This window comes from Hypanus sabinus, chromosome 7 (genome assembly GCF_030144855.1).
Source record: "Hypanus sabinus isolate sHypSab1 chromosome 7, sHypSab1.hap1, whole genome shotgun sequence".
NCBI lineage: Eukaryota > Metazoa > Chordata > Chondrichthyes > Myliobatiformes > Dasyatidae > Hypanus > Hypanus sabinus.
This window is the reverse complement of record NC_082712.1, coordinates 49,085,889-49,110,123: the sequence shown is the minus strand read 5'-3', so window position 1 is coordinate 49,110,123 and position 24,235 is coordinate 49,085,889. Positions and strand designations below refer to the sequence as shown.

Here is a 24,235-nt window from a genome sequence, read left to right as displayed (position 1 = left end):
CCAAAGACGAAATGCGCAAACCGTGGGAAAACATGCCAGTGGCCAGAACTGGAAGAAAAAGCTTTAGAGTGGATGAATCACCAGCGATTGTCTGGATACATTGTTACCATAGAAATGATTCAATTTCAAATGTTGAAATGGGACGAAAAACACCATGAGCTCAGTAAAAATTTCAAAGCTACATGAAGTTGGTGCACCCAATTTATGATGTGATCTTGCATTGAGAAAAAAAACAAAGATTGCTCAGAAAATTCCCATGGAGTGCTGCTGTTTAAACTGCTGGATGGACGAAGCAGGTTTTTTGAAGTGGGTGAAAGAGGTGTGGCATCGAATTCCTGAAGGTATCAGGAAGGAAAAGTTGATAGTTGTCTGGGACATGTTCAAAACACACTGATCAGGTGAGACAAAAGCAGCATTGAAAGCTGCAAATACAGACATTTCAGTCATCCCCGGTGGTTTGATGTCCATGCTCCAGCCACTAGAGGTGAGTTTAAACAAACCAAAGAATTCATGCGTCGATGGAGGAACCAATTTGACTCAAAAGCAGCCAATAAATACAACCTGTCTCCCGTGTATATGTTTTTCCAAAGTTGGCAACCTCTATACAAGCTGACCCCCTAATTTTAGGACCAAATTCTCGGCTTATACACCAGAATTTACGGTAACCACAGACTGCTTAATCATACCAGATATGTTTAATATTACTGATATTATTGAAATTTTAAATATACAATACTTCTCCTTGCTTAGCTAAGAAGTCCATCTCAATATAGAACGCATCTCAAATTATTTATATATATATATATATATGTATATACATATATATAGATAATACACTATATAACTACTACATCAACATCCACAGCCTAGTAAATTTTAAACTGTCCCATCCAAGCCTAAAAATTTAATCACTGTGGAGGACTTTGCACTCTTGTGGAATAACTTCATTCCTGATGGGACAGAAGTGGGAAGAGGATCACTCCTGTTGGCAGGTGAGACTTGTGGCTGTGAAACAACACTGGGGCCTCCTCCGTGCTGGTTATAGGAGTTGACTCTTGGACTGCAGCTGTGGATACCTTTCTTCTGAAAGTATTGGCATCCCAAACAGCGTATGGCAAGCTACACTGGATGTTGTGGATCATAAAATGAGAGTACAATGCCTGACATCACCGTTCCCTTCACCTTTTGGAAAGCCACCTCACACTGTTTTGTCCATTGCCATTTCTTCTCGATCTATAGTAATGAGTTCAAAAGGTGGAGAACAGTAGCCAAGTTTGGCAGGAACCTGTTACAGTAATTGAGATGTTCTAGAAAGGACTGCAACTGTGACATCTCCTTTGGTATTGGGGCATCCACCACTGCTTGAAATTTCTTAGCAGACGTGGGTAATGTTTGTATGTCAAAGGTGTGACCACAGTAAGTGATGCTTGGTTTTCGCACACTGAAATCTTCTAACCTTTCAACATTATGTTGAAATTTTGGAAATGTTTGTAGTCATCATGATGCACCATCAATAACTCTCGGAGACGTGAGGCGAGATATAGGCTTTTATTGGCTGGAAGAAAGAACAAGCAGCAATTGACCACCACACTGCATCCTGGAGACTGAGGCAGGGGTGGTGTCTCCAATCGCCTTTATACCGGGGTCCGTGGGAGGAGCCACAGGAGCAGTCAGTGGGGGGGGGGGGGGGGGGGGTGCACATCATTACTGGTAATCTAGTAATAATGATGTCATCCAGGTAGCACTGAGTGCCTGGGCAGCACTGCAGTACCTGGTCTATAGCTTTCTGCCAAAGTGCAGGTTCAGATGCTATTCCAAAAATAAGCTTATAATAGCAATAAAGCCCTTTGTGAGTGTTAACAGTGAGAGACACTTTGGACTCTTCCTCCATCTCCATCTCTAGGTAGCCTCAGCTAAGGACACTTTGCTGGAGTATTTTCCTCTGGAAAGATTTGGAAAGGTATCTTCTATCTGGGGCAGAGGGTATTGATCTACTTTCAGTACTGGGCAGATGGTGACCTGAAAATCACCACAAATCCTTACAGATCCATTCTTTTTGGCCATTGGGACCATTAGGATTGCCCATGAGCTCCACTCAACAGAAAGAACTCCTTCAGCCTCCATGCAATCTAGCACACTAGCTACTTTATCACAGATGATATAAGCAACAGGACAAGCTTTACAAAACTTGAGTGTGGCATTTTCATTTAACACTATTCTACCCTTGATATGTTCGAGCTTTCCAATGTCATCCACGAACACTGCTGTAGCATCATCCAGCATCTTTCTTAACTCACTTGCAGGGGATGTGGCATGCAAATAGCAGATGGATCTCCAATCAAGTTGTAGTTGTCTCAGCTAATCATGGCTCCACAGTGCTGGCCCTCCTGTTTTTGCCACATCCAAGCCCAATGTGGCTTGTTGCTTGTTATAAATCTGGTGGGAGCAAAGGATTTTGGGAAATGCGAGAGGTAAGTGCAGCAGGAGGGATGTGGGACAGGTGTCAGAGAAGGAGTGCCTGGGGCAGGGGGTGGCCCTGGGCATGAGGCAAGGTCATTTGATTCCAAAAAACTGGTTCATTGATCATTACAGAATGCCTCTCTGGTGCTTCTTGCTTCCTCCCCTTTCCTCAATCATGATTTCCCTCTCCCTGCCTCCTTCCCACTATCAGACCACAATAGAGACCCATATCAGAATCAGGTTTATTATCACTCGCATATGTCATGCAATTTGTTTTTTTTTTGTGTGTGGCAACAGTGCAGGGCAATACATAAAATTATTACAGAACTGTGCAAAAGTCATAGGCACCCTAACTATATATATGTGCCTAGGACTTTTACACAGTACTGTATATTTAAAGATCTAGTATCATTAATGATGACCATAAATAAAATACTGTCATAAAAATACAATGGGTCCATAATCTGTTGTATTTACACAATCTGGTCTGCATACCATAGGAGAAATTGGCAATTCGGCAAATAACCAACGAATACACCCTTTGGTTGGTGGGGGTGGGGGGAAGAGAGAAATCAGCGACGGAAAATAAAACATTTACCTAAACTGAAGTATCCATATATCACATAATGAATGTATTAAAATGTCTGTAAAATTATCATTTCACACATTCAGCCGTGTGACTTCCGGAATAATAAAGTAACTAAAGCCTGAACACAGGCCCTTCACCCTATCACATCCAGGCCAATCTCTTTACCCTCTACGGGTATTCAAAGAAAAAACTGAGAAAACCAGCATCAAATCTTTTTCGTATGTTGATTGCCACATTAGAGTCATAGAGTAATACAACACAGAAACAGGCCCTTTGCATAATTGGTCCATGCTGATCAAAGCATCTTCCATTCTAGCCCCAGTTGCTCGTGTTCTGACCATAAACTTTCAGGCCCCCTCCTTTCACGTACCTATCCCATTACCTCATAAATACTGCAATTGTACCCACCTCATCCACTTCCTCTGGCAGCTCATTCCAGGTATTCAGTACCCTCAATGAAAAGAGGTTACCTGCTCAGCCTAGGCCACATATTATTGACACTGTTCATGCATGTTTTACTCTCAGAAAGAAAATGTTTAGTGAACCTTGTGCTACTGCACCATTTAGACACCAAGATGACATTCTAACTCCCAAATAACAGCTGGCACTGATCAGAATTGTTCCCCATTTGAGTTTTGAGTTAGGACAACTCAATTAGTTTACTGCAATTCCTTTGACTCCATGCTAAAATTATAAATGAACATTTAAAATAATTCTATTATGATTTCTGAATGACTCATCAGTGACTGCATGCAATTATGTATTCTCTTTCAGAAATATATGCTTCCATATGCTGGAAACTAATAAGAATGAAGCCACAAATGAGTTGTGATATTTCATAAAAAAAATAACATCCAAGTAATAACCGAAGGTCAATTCCACTTTATTCTATCTAAGAGCTAAATAACTTCCAATTTTATAAACACCCCAGTGTACAATAAACAAATGAAATTGAGTTTTATTGTTTCAGTTTAATTAAGTTCAAAATTGAACTGAAATATAATTTGATGCAAGAGGTTATACCTTAATTCCTTGAAGCTATGTTGCCAAATATCTGGGTACAAATAATTATACCAGAGAGTATTTGTCTGCAACATTGTGAAATTTAATTATAAATATTAAATGAAATGAAAATTCAGAACAAATATATACCTTTGAGAATAATACCTTTTGTTTCTGAATATACCCTGCTATCATTATTACAGCTATTTCCTCTAAGTCTGATATTACTTCAGCCCTGCTCCTTGAAATTACACAATTCAACATAGGTTTATCCAGTGACTTTTATCAACACCAATTCCTATGCACCTTAATCGAAACTCACAAAAAAATCTTCACTACATTGCCACACGATCAGCCTTATTAACCCAACCCTATGTACATGCAACACCCATAAATATCAACTTGACATGTAAATCTGGTAGTGCTTATCGCATCCAAGGAATCATAATCATTATCCATCTACATCAATGGCATTTTCAGAATCGCTGGTTACAATCCTTAAATGGTCTGCTTGGTTTTGGCCAAAAACATCTGAATTATAAATCCCTGATCAATTGTTGTCTTCCATTTTCATACTGACTAATATAGGCTAGTACTACAACACAGTAAACTAGACAGGCTGTGTGAACTGCATAACTAAAATTTAACTGTTTGCCTGGCTTGTCCAATGTCAGGAATTTTCAATATTGACCTATGATCCACTATTTCAAGAAAAAAAGGAAGATTATTATACTTACACTCAGTGCCACTGTATTAATGCAAATATCTAATGAGCCAAACATGTGGGAGGAATTCAATGCACAACAAGATGTAAACATGGTCAATGTTGTTGTTGTTCAGACCAAACCTCAAAATGAGAAAGCAATGTGACTTAAATGCTTTTAACTGTGGAATGATTGGTGGTGCCAGATGGGGTGGCTTGAGCATCTCAGGGACTGCTGATCTCCTGGGATTTTCATGCAGAACAGTGCCTAGAGTTAACAGAGAATGGTGCAAAAAAAAAGCAAAATACATCTAGTGAAGGGCAGTTCTGTGGGCAAAATTATTAATGAGAGAGTTCAGAGGAGAATGGCCAGAATAGCTCAAGCTGCCAAGAAAGTAACAGTAATAAAAATAACCATGTTACAACAGTGGTATGCAGAAGAGTACCACTGAATGCACGACACTTGAACCTTGAAGTGGATGGGCTATAGCAGCAGAAGAGCACGCCAGGTTCCCCTTCTGTACCTAATAAAGCTCTTCTACATAGTAATAGCCATTATATAAAATATGAATTTCCTGAATATATATATGCATAAATATTAAAATATATTATATATACAGGTACAAATCATACAAATGCTGTTAGAAAATTAAATCATTTAAATTCTGGAAATCGTACAATTGAAATGGAAACTCAAATTTATCCCTTGAACAATGAAATGAACAGCAATGTTGTTCCTGTGTCAAAGCTAACCAGGCACAATTTACTCGGATAGATACCCCCACATACGTAAAGGTCAAAATTATCATCAGTTATACATGAGCAATTAACTAGGTAATTGCTAATAATTTCCCACAAAACTTTGGCTACCAAATCTATCCAAAGTAAAATGAAATAATAAACCATAAAAGAAATTTAAAAATCAATCTAAGGTATATTAGTTCTAACAATGCATTCTTTTGTGGTTACATGTACTTAAAGCATCTTCAAGGTTCAAGAAATTCAAGATTGTTTAATGTCATTTCCAATATACAAGTGTAATGGAGAACAAAATAATTGTTACTCCAGATCCGATACAGTACAAAAAAAAGATTAAAAGCACAATAAAAATCACAATAAATATAAATACATAAGATAACTTATATACACAGACTGTACGTCTATAAAGTAATGCTCAACATAAGAGCGTCTGTGCATAAGGACGCTAATCAAGTAATGGTGTGGAGGCATGGGTAAGAGAGCGGAGGTGTTAATCAGCCTTAGTGCATTGGAAAAGTAACTGTTTTTTAATCTGGTGGTCCTGGCATGAATTCCATGTAGCCTCTTCCCTCATAGGAGTTAACAGTGCATGAGCAGGGTGGGTGGGATCATAAGACATTAAGACCATAAGACACAGAAGCAGAATTAGGCCGTATTACCCATCAAACCTGCTCCACCATTCAATCATGGCCGATCCCTTTTTCCCCTCCTCAGCCTCACTCCCCGGCCTTCTCCCCGTAACCTTTGATGCCATGTCCAATCAAGAACCTATTAAGCTCTGCCTTAAATACTCCAAACAACCTGCCTCCACAGCTGCCTGTTGTAACAAATTTCCCAAATTCACCATCCTCTGGATAAAGTAATATCTCTGAATCTGTTTTAAATGGACTCCCCTCTATCCTGAGGCTGTATCCTTTTGTCCTAGACTCCCCCACCAAGGGAAACATCCTTTCCACATCTACTCTGTCTAGGCCTTTCAGCATTTGAAAGGTTTCAATGAGATACACCCACATCCTTCTAAACTCTAGTGAGTACAGACCCAGAGCCATCAAATGTTCCTCATATGATAACCCTTCCCTGAATCATCATTGTGAACCTCCTCTGAACCTTCTTCAAAACATCTTTTCTTAGATGAGGAGCCGAAAACTGTTCAGAATACTCAAGGTGCCTTATAAAGCCTTAGCATCACATCCCTGCTCTTGTATTCGAGACCTTGTGAAATGAATGCTAACACTGCATTTGCTTTCCTCACCACCGACTCTACTTGCAAGTTAACCTTTAGGGAGTTCTGCACAAGGACTCCCAAGTCCCTTTGCATCTCAGAATTTTGGAGTTCCTCCCTTATTAGAAAACAGTCTGCACATTTATTTCTACTACTAAAGTGCATGACCATGCATTTGCCAACACTGTATTTCATTTATCACTTTCTTGCTCATTCTTCTATGTCTAAGTCCTTCTGCAGCCTATCAGTTTCCTCCACACTACCTGCCCCTCCACCAATCCTCATATCATCTGCAAACTTGGCAACAAAACTATCCATTCTATCATCTAATCACAAACAAGAAGAAATCTGCAAGTGCTGGAAATCTAAGCAACACACAGAAAACTCTGGAGGAACTCAATTGGCCAGGCAGCATCTGTGGAAAAAGGTAGTCGATGTTTCGGGCCGAGACCCTTTGGCAGGACTGGAGAAAAAAAGAGAATAGATTTAAAAGGTGGGGTGAGGGGAGAGAGAGAAACACAAGGTAACAGGTGAAACCAAGAGGGGGAGGGATGAAATAAAGAGCTGGGAGCTGATGGTGAAAGAGATACAGGGCTGGAGAAGGGGGAATCTAATAGGAGAAAACAGAAGGCCATGGAAGAAGGAAAGGGGCTGAAGAGCACCAGAGGGAGGCGATGGTCAAGCAAGGAGATAATGTGTAGGAGGGAAAAGGGGATAGGGAAAGGTGGGGGGGGGGGGATTGTTGTAAGTTCAAGAAATCAATGTTCATGCCATCAGATTGGAGGCTACCCAGATGGAACATAAGGTGCTGTTTCTCCAACCTGAGTGTGGCCTCATTGTGACTGTAACGGTGGCCATGGATTGACATTTCGGAATGGAAATAGGAAGTGGAATTAAAATGGGTGTCCACTGGAAGATCCTGCTTCTTCTGGCAGAGCGTAGGTACTCGGCGAAGTGGCCTTCTAATCTACGTCAGATCTCACCAATATGCAGGAGGCCACAACAGGAGCAGCAGACACAGTGTATGACCCAGAGGTGATCTCCCTCCTTGCACGCAGAACAAGCGCTACACCTGCCCTTACACTTCCTCTCTCACTACCATTGAGGGCCCCAAACAGTCCTTCCAGGTGAGGTGACACCTCACCTGTGAGCCTACTTGGGTCATCTACTGTATCCGGTGCTCCATTATGGCCTTCTGTATATCAGTGAGACCCAGCGTAGATCAGGATTCTGTTTCGCCAAGCACCCACACTTCGTTCACCAGAAGATGCAAGATCTCCCAGTGGTCACCCGTTTTAATTCCACTTCCCATTCTGACATGTCAGTCAACGGCTGACACCACTGTCGCGATGAGACCAGACTCAGGTTGGAGAAACAACATCTCATATTCCATCTGGGCAGGTTTCAAGCTGGTCACATGAACTTCCAGTAATGCCCCCCCCCCCTTTCACCATTCCTCATCCCCTTTTCTCTCTCTTACATATCTCCATGCCTGCCCATCGCCCTCCTCTGGTGCTCCTCTCCCCATTTTTTTCCCTCCCTGGTCTTCTGTTTTATCGTGTTAGATTCCCCTTTCTCCAGCCCTCTATCTCTTTCACCAATCAACTTCTCAGTTTTTTTTCTTCAGCCCTCCCACTCCCAGTGTTACCTATCACCTGGTGTTTCTCTCTCCCATTCCCCCACCTTTTAAATCTACTCTTCATCTTTTTTTGCTCCAGTCCTGCCGAAGGGTCTCGGCCCGATACATTGACTGTACATTTTCCCCATAGATGCTGCCTGGCCTGCTAAGTTCCTCCAACTTTTTGTGTGCTGTTTATTCCATTATCCAAATAATTGATATACAGCACAAAAATAAAAGAGGCCCCAACACTGACTCCTACAGAACACCACTAGTCACTGGCAGCCAACCAGAAAAGGATCCTTTTAATCCCACTCGCTGCCTCCTACCAACCAGCCAATATTCTAACCATGCTAGTAACTTCCCTGTAATACTATGGGCTCTCAACTTAGTAAGCAGCCTCCTGTGTGGCACCTGGTCAAAGGTTTTCTGAAAGTCCAAATATACAATATCCACTGCATCCCCTTTATCTATCCTACATGCAATCTCCTCAAAGATTTCCAACAGGTTCGTCAGGTAAGATTTTCCCTTAAGGAGGCCATGCTGACTTTGTCCTATCTTGTCCTGTGTCACCAAGTACTCCATAACTTCATCCTTAACAACTGACTCCAATATCTTCCCAACCGCTAAGGTCAGGTTATAAATTTCATTCTGCTGCCTTCCTCCCTTCTTGAAGATTGAAGTGACATTTTTCAGATCCTCTGGCACTATGCCTGAATCAAATGATTTTTCGAATGATCATTACTAAAGCCTCCGCAATCTCTAACGCTACCTCTTTCAAAATCCTAGGGTGCAGTTCATCTGGTCCAGGTGACTTGCGTGCCCCTACATCTTTCAGCTTTTTGAGAACCTTCTCCCTTTTAATAGTAACTGCACTCACTTCTCTTCCCTCACACGCTTCAACATCTGGGCATACTGCTAGTGCCTTCTACAGTGAAGACTGATGCAAAATATTCACTTAGTTCATCTACCATCTCCTTGTCCACCCATTATTATTTCTCCAGCCTCATTTCTAGTGGTCCTTTATCCACTCTTATCTCTCTTTTCTTTTTTTACATACTTGAAAAAGTTTTTAATATCCATTTTGATATTATTTGCTAGCTTGCTTTCATATTTCATCTTTTCCCTCCGAATGATTCTTCTAGTTGCTCTCTGTAGGTATTTAAAATCTTCCCAATCCTACATCTTCCCACTAATTTTTGCATTGTTATATGCCTTCTCTTTACTTTTACATTAGTTTTGACTTCTCCTGTAAATAATATCCTTCATGATATTATTGGCTGTCTACCATATATACTGCATGTCCTTGATGGTGGGTAGGCTGGTGCCAGTGATGTGCTGGACAGTTTTAACTATCCATTGTAGAGCCTTCTTGTCTGCCACAGTTCAGTTTCCATACTAAGCAATGATGCTGCATGTTAAGATGCTCTCTACCGTGGATCTGTAGAATGACATGAGTATAGATGCGCACAGTCCAGCTCTCTTCAGCCTCCTCTAGAAGAGGTGGTGAGCTTTCCTGATTGTGTGGAATGTGTTCTGGGACCAGGAGTGATTGTGTAAGATGTGCACTCCCAGGAGTCTGAAACAGCTTGCTGTGCCACCAATGTAAAGAAGGGTGTGAGTGGTGCAAGTTCTCCTGAAGTCGATAACCATCTCCTGTCTCGTTGACATTGAAGAACAGGTTATTTGCCTGGCACCAGACCTTGAACTTTTCCACCTTCTATCTGTCAGCTGTCTCATCATTGTTGGTGATTATTGTGTCATCGGCAAAGTTGACAATGTAATTACTTGGGTGTTTGATCCAGCAGTCATGTGTGAGCAGAGTGTACAGCAATAGGCTCAGCACACAGATCTGGAGGGTACCAGTACTGAGGATAATGGAGAGGGAGGAGCAGTTGGGCTTCCTGATTATCTGAGGTCTTTTGGTTAAGGAAGTCCAATGTCCAGTTGTACAGAGGCATTAAGATCAAGGAGTAGGAGTCTGTTCACCAGGGAACTGAAATCCAAAAACAGATTTGTAACTTAAGTGTTCTTGTTTCCAAGATGTGTCAGGGCCAGGTGCATGACAAATGTTATGGCATCTGTCGTAGAGCTGAGTGCCTGCTACTTACCAGCTAACACAGAACAAAAATTTGTTAGGTATGCCCAAATAAGTTCAAGGATCATTAAAACAGAAATAAAATTTATACTTTAAGCAAATACAAGAAAATCTGGAATTCCACATCACTTGTCTCAAGACTATTTAAAACAGAAACAAGATTATAAAATGTAAAGTATTAAAGAAACATCAATTTCCTGCAGCTTTAAAAGGGCTGTAAACAACTGGGCTGCTTTGCCCGAAATGACACTAAGTTTCCTGACGGCTGTGTGAACTACATGCATCTAGGTAAGGGATCATCTTTCCATCTTCCTTCTGACTTATGACTCATAGATGCAAAGCCAGATGATGTGTTAATCCCTTCTCTTGTAACCCATAGCATTTATGTAGAAGGTATTGATGATGTAATACTAAGTGGAATGTCAAGGAAAAGTAATTCAGATTTTAATCTTTCTCATTGGAGATGTTAACTTCTGACATTTGTGTATCATGGATATTATTTGCTAAATCAGTCTAAGCTTACACGTTGTCAAGACTTTGCTTCATGAAAATCATACAGAACCTAGGCTAGGTGAAGACTTCCTTTCCTGAAGGACATTCGTGGGTCAAGTGATACTAGTTCCTTACTACAAATTTATTTAAGTTAATTCCCCAGTTATTGCAGTGTGATTTGAACTCAAGAACCCAGCTCATCAGTCCAGGCCTTTGGATTTCTAACCAAGGAACATGTATGTTTCATTAAAGATTGTCTTCCACTCTGTTGTCCCTCACATCCTCCCAACCAATGGAAACAGTTTCTCCCTCCTTACTTTAAGCAAAATTTTTCATATCCTCTTAAACATACAACTTTCCAAAGACCTATAAAATATAATGCATTACTGATCCTAGAGTTAAAGACTACACTCTAGACAAAACCTTACCTGTGTAATATTTATATCCTTGTAGTGAATGTTGTATTCAAGTCTCTGAAGTTGGGTTTTAACTTGTGCTTCAGAATCAGACACTAAAGTTTGCTTAACAGATAATTTCCCTGATCTACATTTCCCAGTAGCTTCTCTGACAATTCAACCTTGTTAGAGCCATTTTAAATTGCAATTTTACTCAATGATATCAAATATATAATTAATAATAAATCAATGATACCAAGAGCAATCTTTAGTATTAATGATATATAACAGCACTGACCTAAGTGCATCCCAATTCTGGATACAATTTCAACACCACTTGTAACTGATTCCTCAAGCATTGGTTCAATCCAGTTCATTGTTAATCTAATAATATTAATACGTATAAGATTTATTTCTCCTCAGTATCTTGTATGTATTTTTCCCCTATATAGATACTGGATATTTCAGAATTCTCTTAAGGTTAAGAGGCGAGTACATAGTAGTGGTGGCCATAAGGCAGTGAGGAGCTGGAAGTGTTACTCAAGTGTCCAGACTGCTTGGTTCTGCAGCCTTGAAACGTATCATTTCAAAATACTAAGTTTTGTGTAACTTGAAGAAACTGTTTTAACCATTCGTTGATACATTAGAAGTTTAATGCTGTAACAAATGTCCAACTTCTAACAAATCCATGTTTAACTTGGCAGCACTGAAGTTGTAACCAATTATTTTTGGCAGATGATTAATTAAAGCTAGGATGATTGGAAGATGGCTATGGTTGTCTCAGGACAATTCACTCCACGACATTTTTGCAGTATTTCCTCAGTCTGGACAGATCCAATCTCTCTCTCAAAAGTTTTCATATCTCTTTTCTGGACCCAATTCACATGTCACAAAAGCTGCCAAACTCTTTTGAATGTCAGAAGATCATAGTCCGACTTTAAGAACACTGCCTCATCCCACAAACTGAAGTCAATGTTCCAGACTCAAGAAACTTCTTTCCCAGGGCTGCCTAAAGCAAGTACTGTAAAGGGGTAGATCTTCTGCTGTGATCTGCCTGGCTCTCCATGGAGAAATCCCCACAGCTGGACAATTCCCAAGTGAAAGGTAGCATGGCCTTGCATTCAGCAGAACATCAGTCCTGGGACACAGGCAGTTCATTCCTCGTGGAGTTTATCAGTCTACTACAATCACCTGTTTAATTTAACCTCTCAGGTTAGAACATACACTCACTGTCCTCTAATACCCAGCAAGGCAAATTTTTAATTGAATTAATTTAGGTTTAATATTAATCTGTGCATTTGCTTTAGTGAAAATTTTAAATGTTAAAAACTTTAATTTTCACTTTGGGAACAAGTACCAAATCATTCTGAATACGAAAAGCATTCACATGCAATAACAATAACTTCCATTGTTGGTGAAGCTCATGGGGCAGATCTGAGCACAATGCATTCTGGTACTGTACAGGTCTTAAGAAAAATTGCAGCCTTCCAAGATCCTTAACATTTTAGAAATCCCAGCTTTCTAAATATGCAGGTCATCACTTTAATAAAGCAATCCACAAATAACAATGAGATCAACAGCCAAAACTGTACACATACAGGATTGTGTACCTGCCATACTATGGAACTACATCATCGTTCTACTTAGCAGGATAAGTTCTTTCATTTACCCTTACTTAATAGACAGGGCAATGGGGTCTGAAATGGCTTCCTGAAACTGAATGAACCAGGGAGAGACACAAAGTGATGTAACATGACAAACTGAGAACCAAAATTAGAGAGTTCAAGGATGGAAGTTTGGCAGCCTCAGAACGTCATCATACATAAAGTATATTAATTATCATTTGGGAAATTAGGTCAAATTAGATGATCAGGGCTGGTAATTATAATTCAAATTCAATGTTTATAATATTTTCTTTGGATTTACTCAATAGACTACATTTCCACTATAATTATGAATGCAGTACATGAAAAGACTCATAACAAAAAGCTATTTCAAAGTTTTTGCCACTATTTCTCAGAATCATAATAGACAAATGCCTTTCTTCTGTCTCCATGCTTTTCTGGGAAAGATACATAAGTGACATTTGGCTTGCGTATAAACATAGGAATGTACTCTTCTTTGCCATATGACTAGTTTCTAAAAACCCATGACTTTACTGAGACAGTCAAATATTGTGCACTGCCCTAAGTCTTGGCACTATATGAAATAATACAGATAGTGCCAAATGCATCTAGATCATTGATAAAATCATAAATGCCATCAACTGCAAATGCATCAACTATCTTATTTTGTGTGCACAAAACATCACAAGTTTGCTAGAGAGGGCTTCAGGAACAGAAGTTCTTTCCAAAGCTGGTTAAATCTTTGCGCAAGCCATCAGTGAAGTCAGCAGTAAGTGCCTTTTTGATGCAGCTAAACGACATACAAGTTCAATTTCAAGTTTATTGTCATGGTCATATATACACAGAGTATAAATGCCATGAAAATTTGCTCCTTGCAGCAGCACAGTACATTACAAACATAAATTACATAAAGTTAAATTACACATAACTAACAGGACAAAATAAAAACAGACAGAATAACATTGGTGCAAGTTGAGGAAAATATAATCTGAGGTAAAATATAGTCCAAGGCAAAAGTCTACTATCATGTCCTTCATTATTGTAAAGGCAAAGCCTATTAGCAAAATTTATTGTGGAAATTAATTATTACTGTAAATAAATTCATCTAATGAATTTAGATCCTGTTGTTAATCTGAGGGCAAAAGAGCTACTGTCAAACTAGAACCGGAATTTGAGAGCACTAAGCAACATAAGATTAACCATTGACTACAATCAGAAAAAAAGAAACATTTCAAAGTACAGATTATTGAAAGTACCATAAACTACAACAACATACCACAAAAATAGAGTCATACATTAGAATTTGCTTGAGAGGATGTAGAAAGTTTTAAACCAGGGGTGGCCAACCTTTTACATTCCATGAGTCAATTTTTTTCACGCATGAGTTTACATGCGCCATACTACTCTTGTACCCCCATTCAACTCTTGTAAAAATGTTAATATAGACATATTTAGCATTTTTACATGATATATTGATTTAATATAAAAACAAGATAAACGTTATTTACCTTAATGAGACTTTTAATACATTTTGTCTTCTTTCGATTTATTCTTTTCTTAATCACATGTTCTTTCCATAACTCAGACCCAATCACTAACTTCAGTTTTCTTTCTATTTCAGTCAGATGTTGTGTTTTATAGTACCTATTCTGATCATGTCTTCTATCATGTGAAAAAGTGTTTTCACAACAATGCAGAAGGGTTTTCCAGACAGACCTGCTATAAGAACTCATTTTCCCACTGATAATTGAATTCACTCTTACTATCACTTTTTGCTTTTCTTTTGCTCATTTTCTTTTGCACTGTGATGGGTAACTGAATGTAAAAGCAAGGCTTAATTTTTGAAAAGTACAAAACTGCAAACGTTCACAAAGGACAAACAAAGCACAACTCTGTGGCGTTCAAGTGTCAATTGTAAACTGACTGGCAAAAATCTGCGACGCACTGCTGGTGCAGACGCCTGGCGCCTCAGGATCAAACAAGTATCAAACTTGTATTGAACAGTTATGGATCGACTGCAGAACAAAAGTCCTTCTTTCCTAGTTTGACTCACTGAACTCTTTATATTAAATTGAAAAGAGATTAGTGTGAAAGAAGATAACATTCGCCAAAAGATGTGCACGAAATAATAAAATCACTAAAAATAATTGCTAAGTTTTAGATTTATTCTCAGTAAAACCCATTTCTAGCTCTAAGCGACTTGAATTCCTGTTATAGATTTTTTTTCTACAAATCGGTTTTTCGTTAATACTTTTTGCAAGAGTAGGCTTACTTTTTTATTATTATCACTGGGGTGCAATGCACCACTTCTAATCATCCAATAACCCACTTTTGGTATATAGGCCATTGGTTGGCCATGCCTGTTTTAAACTGCATATAATATTAGATCAAAATGTCACACACAAATATGTGGCATTAACATCTTGATTATGTATTACAAAATACACAACAGCAACCACTATTTCACACTGATGTATGTGCTACTGACCTTCATCACTAACCAATTCTTCCTTGACTAGAGTTGAAGGGGATCTAGTTGGCGGTTTGCATAATGGATGTCGTCGACACTTGGCTGATTTCTTTTTCCCGACACTTCTGGTGAACTGCTCTGGAAACTAAAATGAGGAGTTATTTTCATTTTTTATTGAAACCTCTAGAAAGCAGTGTACTTAATGGGTCTCAAAAAATGTACTTAATTAGAACTGAACTTTACAACACTGAAAATTCTTACATTACTAATTTTACAGGGGCAATGAGCAAACAACTCTCCTTGGTGCAAGCTACCTAATTTTGAATTATTCTTACCAGAATTAATTAGTTGATTATTGGTTAATTATTTAACTAAACTTAGACAATTCAAAATTGTTTGTCATCTCCAGTACTCAAGTGTAAAGGAGAATGAAATAAATTACTCCAGATCCAAAGCAGTACAAAACCAACACAATAAGATAAAGAACAGAATAATAAAAATCACAGTAAATATAAATACATAAGATTGCTTATATACATAGATTAACTGTATGTCCATAAATTGCCGCTAGATACAGGAGTGTCTGTGCATAAGGTGACTGACAGGAAATGATAAAGTAGTGGTGGTGGAGGGTGTAGAAGAGTGGGATGGTGGGTGGTGGCATTGGTCAGCCTTATTACTTGGGGCAAGTAACTGTTTTTGAGTCTTACACAATAAAATATTTTTAAAACAATTAGGTTTCTTAAATTTGTCCAATAAATGGTTAATCAAGACTAATTTCAATTAGAATATTGGGGAATGGTTTAATGGCAATAGTACAACGAGCCTCGACATAATGAAAGGCAAAAAGACAACAAAGGCTTTAAGGTTGACAGAAAAAGAAATGGAGACTGGATCAGTCGAAAGTCTACAGAGTAAGAACCTTTGAGACACAGCAGATGTATGCGAACCTGCATTTAAATTAAAAAATAAATATTATTCTACTTGCATCTGAAAATGGATTGAAAGACAATATATTTTCAAGAATTTTTAATTCTTCCACTGAACAGACAACAGTGAAAGTGAATGTTTTATTATAAACTTAAAAGCACTCCCTGGTGTTTAAGTGTTTTGTAAACATTCAAATTTAAATTACTGTGAACATGATCAAAACTCAAAGGCTCAGCAAACTAAATTATAACTGTGCCTTTTAGATTATTAACAAATTGGTGAATTATAACTACCGCTACTTTCCATAGACCAGTGAGAATTATGACATAACGATGCAGAGTTGTAGTCAGAATTATAAAGCACAAAAACAGACTCTTTGGTTCATCATGTTAATGCTGATCTTCTTGCCCATCCATAATAATTCCATTTCCTCACATTAGATCCATATACTTCTATGCCTTGCTTATCCTAGTGAATGCATCTCATTTCACTACTTGCTCAGCAGCCAATTTTAGTTATCAGTCCCATACTGTGTTTAAAAAAGAAACCCTCAAATTCTCTTAAAAATTTCTTCTACTCACTCTTATATACTTTTATCAGTCCACTGCTCAGCCTCCTTCATTACAGGAAGAACACGCCCTCCCTATCCAATAACTACAATCTGTCAATATTTCTTTTGTTTTGAGGATACTGGAGGAGATTAGAATTTTGAATGAAATTCCATTAAGACTAATCCTTATGTGCATGGCATCACATGAACATATCTCTCCAAATATCAAGAATCATCTAAATATTGGTAACAGGTTTAGATCTAAATGCAATGGCATCCAAAATCCTTAACACTTATTTTATTGCATATAACAAGAGTGACTATAGTTCAAGAAGTATTTCAGTTGCCCTAAAACTTTTTGTATATCCTGAGGTTGGGTATGGCATTACAAAAATCTCTTTTTTTTATTAAGTGCAATCGTGAACAATAGCCAGATCAGAAATGCTGATCAAGTCAGCTAGTTCCCAAAGAGAACTCTGATAGGCCAATCAGATGGTTCACTGCTGCTCAGCGATAGAACATAAAAAAATCATATGTACAATTAAGCAACATTAAAAAAATAGTAGAAGTACTGGAGTCATGAAGTCTGCTGGAGAGAGACATTTATACACATGCTGTCCTCCATAATTCAAAGAGATTGAAGGATAAGGTTGCAGGGTGACAAAATGTGGCAGGAGCACTTGGAACTAAAAACTAATCCCTACCAGTAGAAAACAGCACCTGTTCTTTCCGCACTGTTTTCCAGCAGTTTAAGGACTAAGTCCAGCCGGAACATAACTCACAAGGTCTCTTGAAAGTCAGGTATTAACCCTACCTACCAACAACCAAGCATTGCTATCCTGGTCCCCTTCATGATAGCTTATAAAGAAGCATGTGACTTCCCTCCCAGAGATGATAGGTGTTTGTGCACTTGACTCTTGAAGGCTTGGACCCCGCTGTCACTGATGTTTCCAACCACAGCATCTGGAAGGCTGTTCCAAATTCTGATAGCACAGTGAAGGAAGCTTCTATCCAGTGTGTAGGTTCTCGCATCAGGCATAGAAACAGCATGAGCAAGCATAGATAAACTTGATCACGTGGTGCACCGTCTCACATAAGATGAAGGCAGCATGGCGCGAAGGTCTGCAGGGCTGTGGCTGGTGTGCATTTTGTATAGCACAGTAGCTGCAGCAACCTGTCATCTGTGGTGTAAGATACTGATCGCTAGCTTCCCATGAGCTGTGGTTTCATCTACACCTATAATCCTGAGAGCCTTCCTTTGAATGGAATCAAGCTGGCTGAGGACACTCTGTGAGGCATTCATCCAGGATAAGCAGGCATACTCCATAATACTTCGTACCTGGGCTTTGCAAACCATCGCTCCACCTTCTTTGTCTCGTTTGGATGCTACCTTCCGCAGAGCTCCAAGCCTTTGCCCAGCCTTGTTTGAAATAGTGGAAAGGTGGTTATTCCACACCAACTTGTCAATATTATCACCAAGGATTACTAGCTCCTTTTTTAAATCTAGCTTGCAGTTCCCAAAATACAGGTTGGGGTTAGATGGATTCCTCTTCCTAGACATCACCATCACCTTGCACTTAGTAGGCTCAAAGGTGACATTCCAGTCATCTGCCCAGGATTTCATCCTGTCAAGATCCCCATTCAGGCCTTCTGCCACTGTATTACTCTCTCCTGCTCTAATTGGTGCAAATAGTGTGGAGTCATCAGCGTACAGGTATAGTTCGTTACTGCATGCATCAACCAAGTCGTCAATAAAGATGGAAAACAAAAGTTCCCTTATTGCTTAATTAGCTGCCACCCTATCTCTGTCACGTCCTCTAACACTAGTTGCTGCCACTAACTATTGCACAGTATCCCTATCCATATTTGTTTTAACAATGGTGACTGCATTTTCCATTACCAAGATACAAAGAATCAATGTTAATATACATTCTTGTGAAATCAAAGGCACTTCTTCTTCTTCTTCAATAACATTCAAAACTATAAGATTGACTGAAGAACAACACTATTTCTCAGATTAACCTGAGCCGAATATACAACTTATAATTGGTGGGTCAAAACATTGGACCTTCCAGCACAACAGTACCTTCACTACAAAGACTGCAGGTGATTGTGAAAGAGGCTCACAAACACCTTCTCAAGAACAGTAAATAAATCCTAACTACATTGCATAAATGAATTTTACAAGTTCAAGTCATGGGATAGTTTAACCCTCAAATGTATTTTAAAGGATCTTGTTTTATTTTAAGATCCTCAATAATTTTAGATTACTATTTCCAAATCATTTCTCCAATGGTTATTAGTTCGGAATTAGTTCACAAGTCTTTGCAGCCTGAACTTTACTTTCAAAGTGTCTACAATTACTGAAGATATGTTAAATATCTTTGACTAGTGTTCACCAGTTAAATATGATTTTAAGTTTCAAGATGGAATTACTAGCTGAAGCAACAGTTTAACAAATTTTTCCTTTCCACCTCAAGTACTCTGAAAGATTCTTGAATCCGCGCACTGAAAAGATCTTACATCAAGTGAATATGTACAACCTTAACCAACATGACAACACATAAATTGTCAGAAAATAATTCTCTCTGCAGAGACATCAAATGGATCCTGCAGCAGGAACGAAATATAAAAAGCTTCATTGAGCTATGCCAGTTCTATATGAAGCATCAAAATAAAATGATCAAATGATACAACACTTTACAAAGCCACTCAACTAAACATACTGGGGTGATGGCTTTTCAGTTCTATCCAATTAATGGTCTTTCCTCACAACCTACCAACAACGAAGATTCCTTCAATTATATGTTAATTCAATTTTATATATAGCTTTTGAACCTACTCCCACCACTCTTTCAAACAACATAAAAAATACACCTAAAAAGCAACATATTAAAAAGGATCCTCATAATTCCATTTGTTCTTTTAGAATTCATCTTGAATGTATGTTGTCTGAATAGCAATTATTCAATCACTGGAAGTGGTTTTTCTTTACTTATTCCATCAAAATAAACATGTTTTTAATATACTTATTAAAACAACTCTTAGGCTACTCTCCTCCACAAATAACCATCTTGCTTTTTCAAGTCTCCTTATAACTTGAGTCCCTCAGCCCAAGCTGGCAAAACTCCTCTGAGCTTTCTTCATATTCTAAAGGACTTATAAAATCTTTCTAAACTGTAGTGCTCAAGACACAATAATATAGAATTGGTTTAGACCGTATTCACTTTATAAATACTTAAATTTGTACCCAAACCCTATACTAATAAAGACAAGATCTGGGGTGGGTTGGGAGAAATGAGAGAATTAGGGAGCAGAGGGGCCGAGACACAAGCGGCTAAACATTTCTGTTGAAAAACTGATTCTACTCTACTCAAGGTAAATATTAAACAGGTGAGAAAAAATTACAATTAGATACTGATTCAGATCCTGCCTGATGTATAGACTGCTATTCTTGGTTGTATTTTCTTACTTATTAGATTAACAGCATCATTTTACTTCCTTTGGCAGTAAATTAACAATACCAGTTTTGCTGATAATTTGGGGATTAGGTGAATTCAGTTAATACAGGGAAAGTGAGTGACAGATGTTAAATCAATTGTCTGTTTCATTCCAGTGCTTACTGGTCTTGCAGCACTCAGGACACTAACTTCAATCAAAGCTAAAACAGTATAAATTCTTCAGAGAAAAATTTACCTAAGTTTTTTGGGAAAATGGCAATGGAAAAAATTCAGCAATCTGGTGGTTCAATTTTTCCAAAAATGATTAGCAACATTTATCCACATCACTCTGATAAATTTGAACACTATTAATTAAATGAAATTATTATTATCTATACCAGAGGACAGAAATGATTACACAGTAATTTACTCTTTCCACTCTTGGACATATTTTTAAAAACATTATTACACTTGGTACTTCTCCAGGCTCCAAGCCATTCTCTTCACTCTCAGTTTCACTGGATTCCTCCTCAGTGGAGACACTACTCGTTTCACATCCTTTCCAGTAACTGTGTTGCATTTCTGCGGCAACATCTTCGAAAGTGTTCTGACACAACTGCTCCTTCCTAACGAATGCATCCGTCTCCTTGGACTTCTCTGAACACTTGCTCTCCCATTTGACTTTAAGGCCAAGATTTGTATTGTCCATACATTCTGAAGTGATGTCAACTGTATCATGTTTGGTTATTGGTGTTAATGAAAAACAGTCAGTCGCTTTCCTCTTTCCATTAGCTTTATTTCTACACTTGGTGCTGTCAAGTCTGGACACTGATTCTGCTTGGAAATTGTCTGCAGGTGAAAAGAATATTCAATTTTAGTTGCAATATGAAATATAGTTGGATGAACACTACAGACAAAAACAAGTGTTTTGTGCTACACAGTTACTGTAAAATAAAATTCCATTTGATTTGCTTCAAATAACTATTCCTGTAAAAACAATGTAGAACATTTACCAAAATGTCAGCAAACTAAATGATATCAGTATTATGTTTAAAAAGGATGCCAAGAGGTTTCTAATCATATAATCTAGACTGTGAGAAAATCAAGGGAGATGTAAAACTGAATTACGCAGTTTGTGGAGCATTGCGAAAATATTTAAAATAAGGGTGCAATCTGATGCCCAGGCCACTCTGGGTCAGGGATTAAAGCAATGGAAGTAATTTATAAAACATCGATCAATCTACTAATTGTTCAAAATCTTCGTCTTCAATAGTTGAAGTATTATTTTGGGTTCTTCTACAGTGAAATACTATCTGAAGTTGAATACTTTAAGATTAGTCAATGTCATGAAGGCCAAATATATTCTTCATTATTCTGAAGCTTGTATGAATATGCATTAGCATTGCAGAATGCAATCTGAAAAATTCAGTAATATAGGTTGTGCAGCTGGGTGAACTGTTTATTAGGTTCATCAATGTTCAATGAAAATTATATAAATAGACGGCCACATAAATTTCTGCTTTAATAGAATTTGTCTGTTCTTCAATTTTGAAGAAGAAACCAAACCACCAAGGACCTATCATTTTAATGAATCGGTCCAGTTAATCCACTGTTGCTTTGTCATATAACTTGCAGCTTGGTTGAGGTCAATGTGAACATTTAACTATTGTTTCAAATTTTTCAGTGATGAATTACAATATATATTTCATTCTTCAGAATAATACTCCAATAAATTTAATTCTTGATATTAGTGGTTACAGGATATATAGGTCAAGATTATTAGTGGCAGAGTAGAGGGTAGACCATGACAAAGAGAAAAAATATAAGCTTGATACAGGAACAATAATCTGGAGAAAAGTAAACAAGCAAACAGTGTTAATAAAAATGAGGAACAGCAAAACACCAGATAAACATTGTATAAATAAAATGAATTGAATCTCCTGCTGCCCCAAAATTGCTCGGAATCCCAGACCACACTGCCTCAAGAGGTGGTTTTCAACTAGGAGCCCAGTCTCTAGGCCCCAACATATCAGCAAGGCCCAGTGCAGCACTCCTTGCTGTGTAACTGGCTGGCTCTGCAGATTGAGTGTGCTTGACAACAAGTGAAGCTCACATCAGGGAAGAGGTAAAGACCCACACTCAGTGTTTTAGAAACAGCTTTATTTCCTCTGCCAATAGATTTCTGAACAGTCCATGAACACAACTTCATTACATCATTTTTGCACTATTATATATTTTGTAACTTACGGTAATTTTAATGTCTTACACTGTACTGCTGCCACAAAATAACAAATTTCAAGACACACATCAGTGATAATAAACCCGATTCTGATTCTAGTCTCCAGGCTCACCAGCTGTCAAAGTTGTCACTATTGAATGTTTGTGAATGTCACACTTTGACTTACAAAATCACCCAAATACTGTTAAAAATGTTATTTAAATCAGAAAATGAAAAGACTGAAAAACATAATTAACATCTAAACTAAAAGCTTCATTTACTTTTACTCGAGTGGTTAGTTTCTCCCATTCTGTTTAATTGAATTAGTCTAACATGGTTTAGGGCCAAGTGAGGAGCACCCTGTAATGTTGGCTTTCCGCGCATGGGCACCAGTGCAGCGTAGGTGTCCGCGGACTGCCATTCAGTTTAGGGGAAAGGTGCACTTTGTACTACTCTTGGAAATGGCCCAATTAAAGGTTTATCTGCCAGCAATATAGCTGTGATTGTCTAATGGTCGGTTGAAAGCAGGCAAACAATAATGTCAAAAATTATTCATGGAAGAGAAAAGTACCAGAAAAGTACTGTATTTTATAAAACTGAAAACAAACTTATGTAGGTATAATGATCAAGATTATAAACAAAAGAAAAGCACCAGAAACAATCATGTCTAGAGAAAACAGGAGAGATAAAAGAGCAAATGAGATTGTTCTGGCAAACGAGGTGAAAGAGAATCCCAAGGGATTTCTACAGAAATATTAAGGGCAATGGGATAGCAAAGGAGAGAATTGGTCATCTTATAGACTAGTGTGGTTACCTTTGCATGGAGCTGAAAGACATGGGAGAGGTCTTAAGGCAAACACGAGGAAATCTGCAGATGCTGGAAATTCAAGTAATACACACAAAATGTTGGTGGAACACAGCAGGCCAGGCAGCATCTATAGGGAGAAACACTGTCGATGTTTTTGGGCCGAGACCCTTTGTCAGGACTAACTGAAAGGGAAGATAGTAAGAGATTTGAAAGTAGGAGGGAGAAGGGAAAATGTGAAATGATAGAAGACCGGAGAGGGTGGGGTGAAGCTGAGAGCCGGAAAGGTGGTTGGCAAAAGGGATACAGAGCTGGAGGAGGGAAAGTATCATGGGACAGGAGGCCTAGGGAGAAAGAAAGGGGGAGGGGAGCACCAGAGGGAGATGGAGAACAGGCAGAATGATGGGCAGAAAGAGAGAAAAAGAGGGGGGGAGAAAGCTAAATATATCAGGGATGAGGTAAAAAGGGAAGGAGTGGCATTAACAGATGTTAGAGAAGTCAATGTTCATGCCATCAGGTTGGAGGCTACCCAGCCAGTATATAAGATGTTGTTCCTCCAACCTGAGTGTGGCATCATCTTGACAGCAGAGGAGGCCATGGACAGACATATCAGAATGGGAATGGGATATGGAATTAAAATGTGTGGCCACTTGGAGATCCTGCTTTCTCTGGCAGACAGAGCGTAGGTGTTCAGCAAAACGGTCTCCCAGTCTGCGTCAGATCTCACCAATATATAAAAGGCCACATCGGGAGCACCGGATGCAGTATACCACAACAGCCGACTCACAGGTGAAGTGTCGCCTCACTTGGAAGGACTGTCTGGGGTCCTGAATGGTGGTGAGGGAGGAAGTGTAAGGGC

General features: G+C 38.6%; 1 protein-coding gene across 4 annotated transcripts in view; it reads right to left on the bottom strand.

Annotated features, from left to right (window-relative positions):
- LOC132396772 (lysine-specific demethylase 4C-like) overlaps positions 1-24,235 on the bottom strand; it is a 379,800-nt gene that overhangs the window by 218,477 nt on the left and 137,088 nt on the right. For all 4 annotated transcript variants that reach the window (XR_009513110.1, XM_059974646.1, XM_059974645.1 and 1 more), the window contains exons 11-12: positions 20,823-21,202; positions 15,452-15,578 (exon numbers count right to left, since the gene is read on the bottom strand). Coding sequence is in view for 3 of the 4 variants with exons in the window: in XM_059974646.1 (XP_059830629.1) it covers positions 15,452-15,578; positions 20,823-21,202 (507 nt within the window). In the remaining variant the exon portion in view is untranslated. The remainder of the gene's footprint in view (positions 1-15,451; positions 15,579-20,822; positions 21,203-24,235) is intronic.